This window comes from Plectropomus leopardus, unplaced genomic scaffold, assembly GCF_008729295.1.
Source record: "Plectropomus leopardus isolate mb unplaced genomic scaffold, YSFRI_Pleo_2.0 unplaced_scaffold11448, whole genome shotgun sequence".
NCBI lineage: Eukaryota > Metazoa > Chordata > Actinopteri > Perciformes > Serranidae > Plectropomus > Plectropomus leopardus.
Window position 1 is genome coordinate 1 of NW_024612115.1, and position 1,583 is coordinate 1,583.

At 39.6% G+C, this 1,583-nt stretch overlaps 1 protein-coding gene across 1 annotated transcript; it reads left to right on the plus strand.

The window, feature by feature from the left end:
* Positions 1-89: 89 nt before the first annotated feature.
* LOC121963490 (inositol 1,4,5-trisphosphate receptor type 2-like) lies at positions 90-1,562 on the plus strand (the record flags this gene model as incomplete). Its single annotated transcript, XM_042513774.1, has 4 exons — positions 90-610; positions 695-820; positions 915-1,037; positions 1,278-1,562. Coding segments are annotated over exons 2-4 (459 nt in total), but the record flags the coding sequence as incomplete, so codon positions are not given.
* Between the last annotated feature and the right edge of the window lie 21 nt (positions 1,563-1,583).

The window sequence follows — 1,583 nt, forward strand, 5'->3', positions numbered from 1 at the left end:
TATACAGTTTTTCCCTGTTTTTTAAAATACACTTTTATCTCTCCTTTTAACACAAAAACAAATGAACAAACAACAGATTTTCAGGTCATTTTATTGTCATCTTTTCCTAATTTCTTGAAGTTTGCAGGGCACCTTTTGCCAAATTGCACATTGCCTTTCTTCCAAAGTTTTTTTGGAAAAAAAACCCCAATTTTTTTTATCAGTATAGAGGTTTTAATGCTTGTAAAAGCACAAGAAGTGTGATGACGGCCCACATGTTAAAGGGTTAACATGAACTTGAATGCCCTCCTTTAAACAGTGACTGTATAAATCTACCATGCTGCTGCATTAAAGATGTATGTTTAGCATTCACATTTTAGAATATGCAGCTTCTTCTCAGCAACATTTGACGCATTGTCAACTACCATGACCACACGAGTCTGGATCTACATGGATGTAAATTCTAACTGCAGCTTGACTGGTGTGCAGAGGCATACAACTGCAAGATGTTAATTCTAGTTTCTTCACGAATGTGTCTTGGCAGGAGGTCGTCCTGAGCCCAGTGCAGGATGGAGATATTAAACCTCAAATTGACAGCAACAAAGCAAACAACTACAAAATCGTCAAGGAGGTGAGATCCATGTCTTTTTATCCAAGTTATCCTTATCTGTTTGTTCTGTAGTGTGTCTATAATACGCGTGTGTCTGATATTTAGATCCTATTGCGGCTCAGTAAGCTGTGTTACCCCAGTAAGAAGAGTCGAGTGCAGCAGCAGAGGCTGCTGAAGAACATGGGGGCCCATACTGTGGTGCTGGACCTGCTGCAGATCCCCTATGAGAAGGTGAGTAACAACCAAGTGGCTCCTTGATGTCTCGCTGTCTTAACTTCTCTCTGATAATCTTTCCTTTTGTTTGTTTGGTTCTGCCTTTGCACAGAGTGATGAGAAGATGAATGAGATCATGACCCTGGCACACACGTTTCTGCAAAATTTCTGCAGAGGAAACCCTCAGAACCAAGCTCTGCTACATAAACACCTGAACCTCTTCCTCACTCCAGGGGTATATTGATACAATCTTGCTGTACTTTGTCCTTGTTGACATGCCTTACTTTTTATGGAGGTCCTCTTTTATAGTAGAGCATGCAGTAGCATCAGCAGAATCAGTCCTATTCAGTATTTTTTTAAGGGCAAGAACTGTTTCCTCTTTTTTTTTTACTCTTACACAAATGAATCAAAATACTGCTTTGATGAAAATTATTCTCCTGTAAAAGACTGAATCATGACTCCCATTTTTCACCAGTTGCTTGAAGCTGAGACGATGCGCCACATTTTCATGAACAACTACCAGCTATGCCATGAGATCAGCGACCGTGTGGTCCATCATTTTGTCCACTGCATTGAAACACATGGAAGACACGTTCTGTACCTCAAGTTTCTGCAAACCATTGTGAAAGCTGATGGGAAGTATGTGAAGAAATGTCAGGACAAGGTCATGACAGAGGTGAGAAGAACATATTTTCCAAATCATTTCATTCCATTCAACTTTAATTTAAATCTCAAGCCCTCATTTAAAATGATTTTGAGAGCACAAAAATGCAAAGAAAGA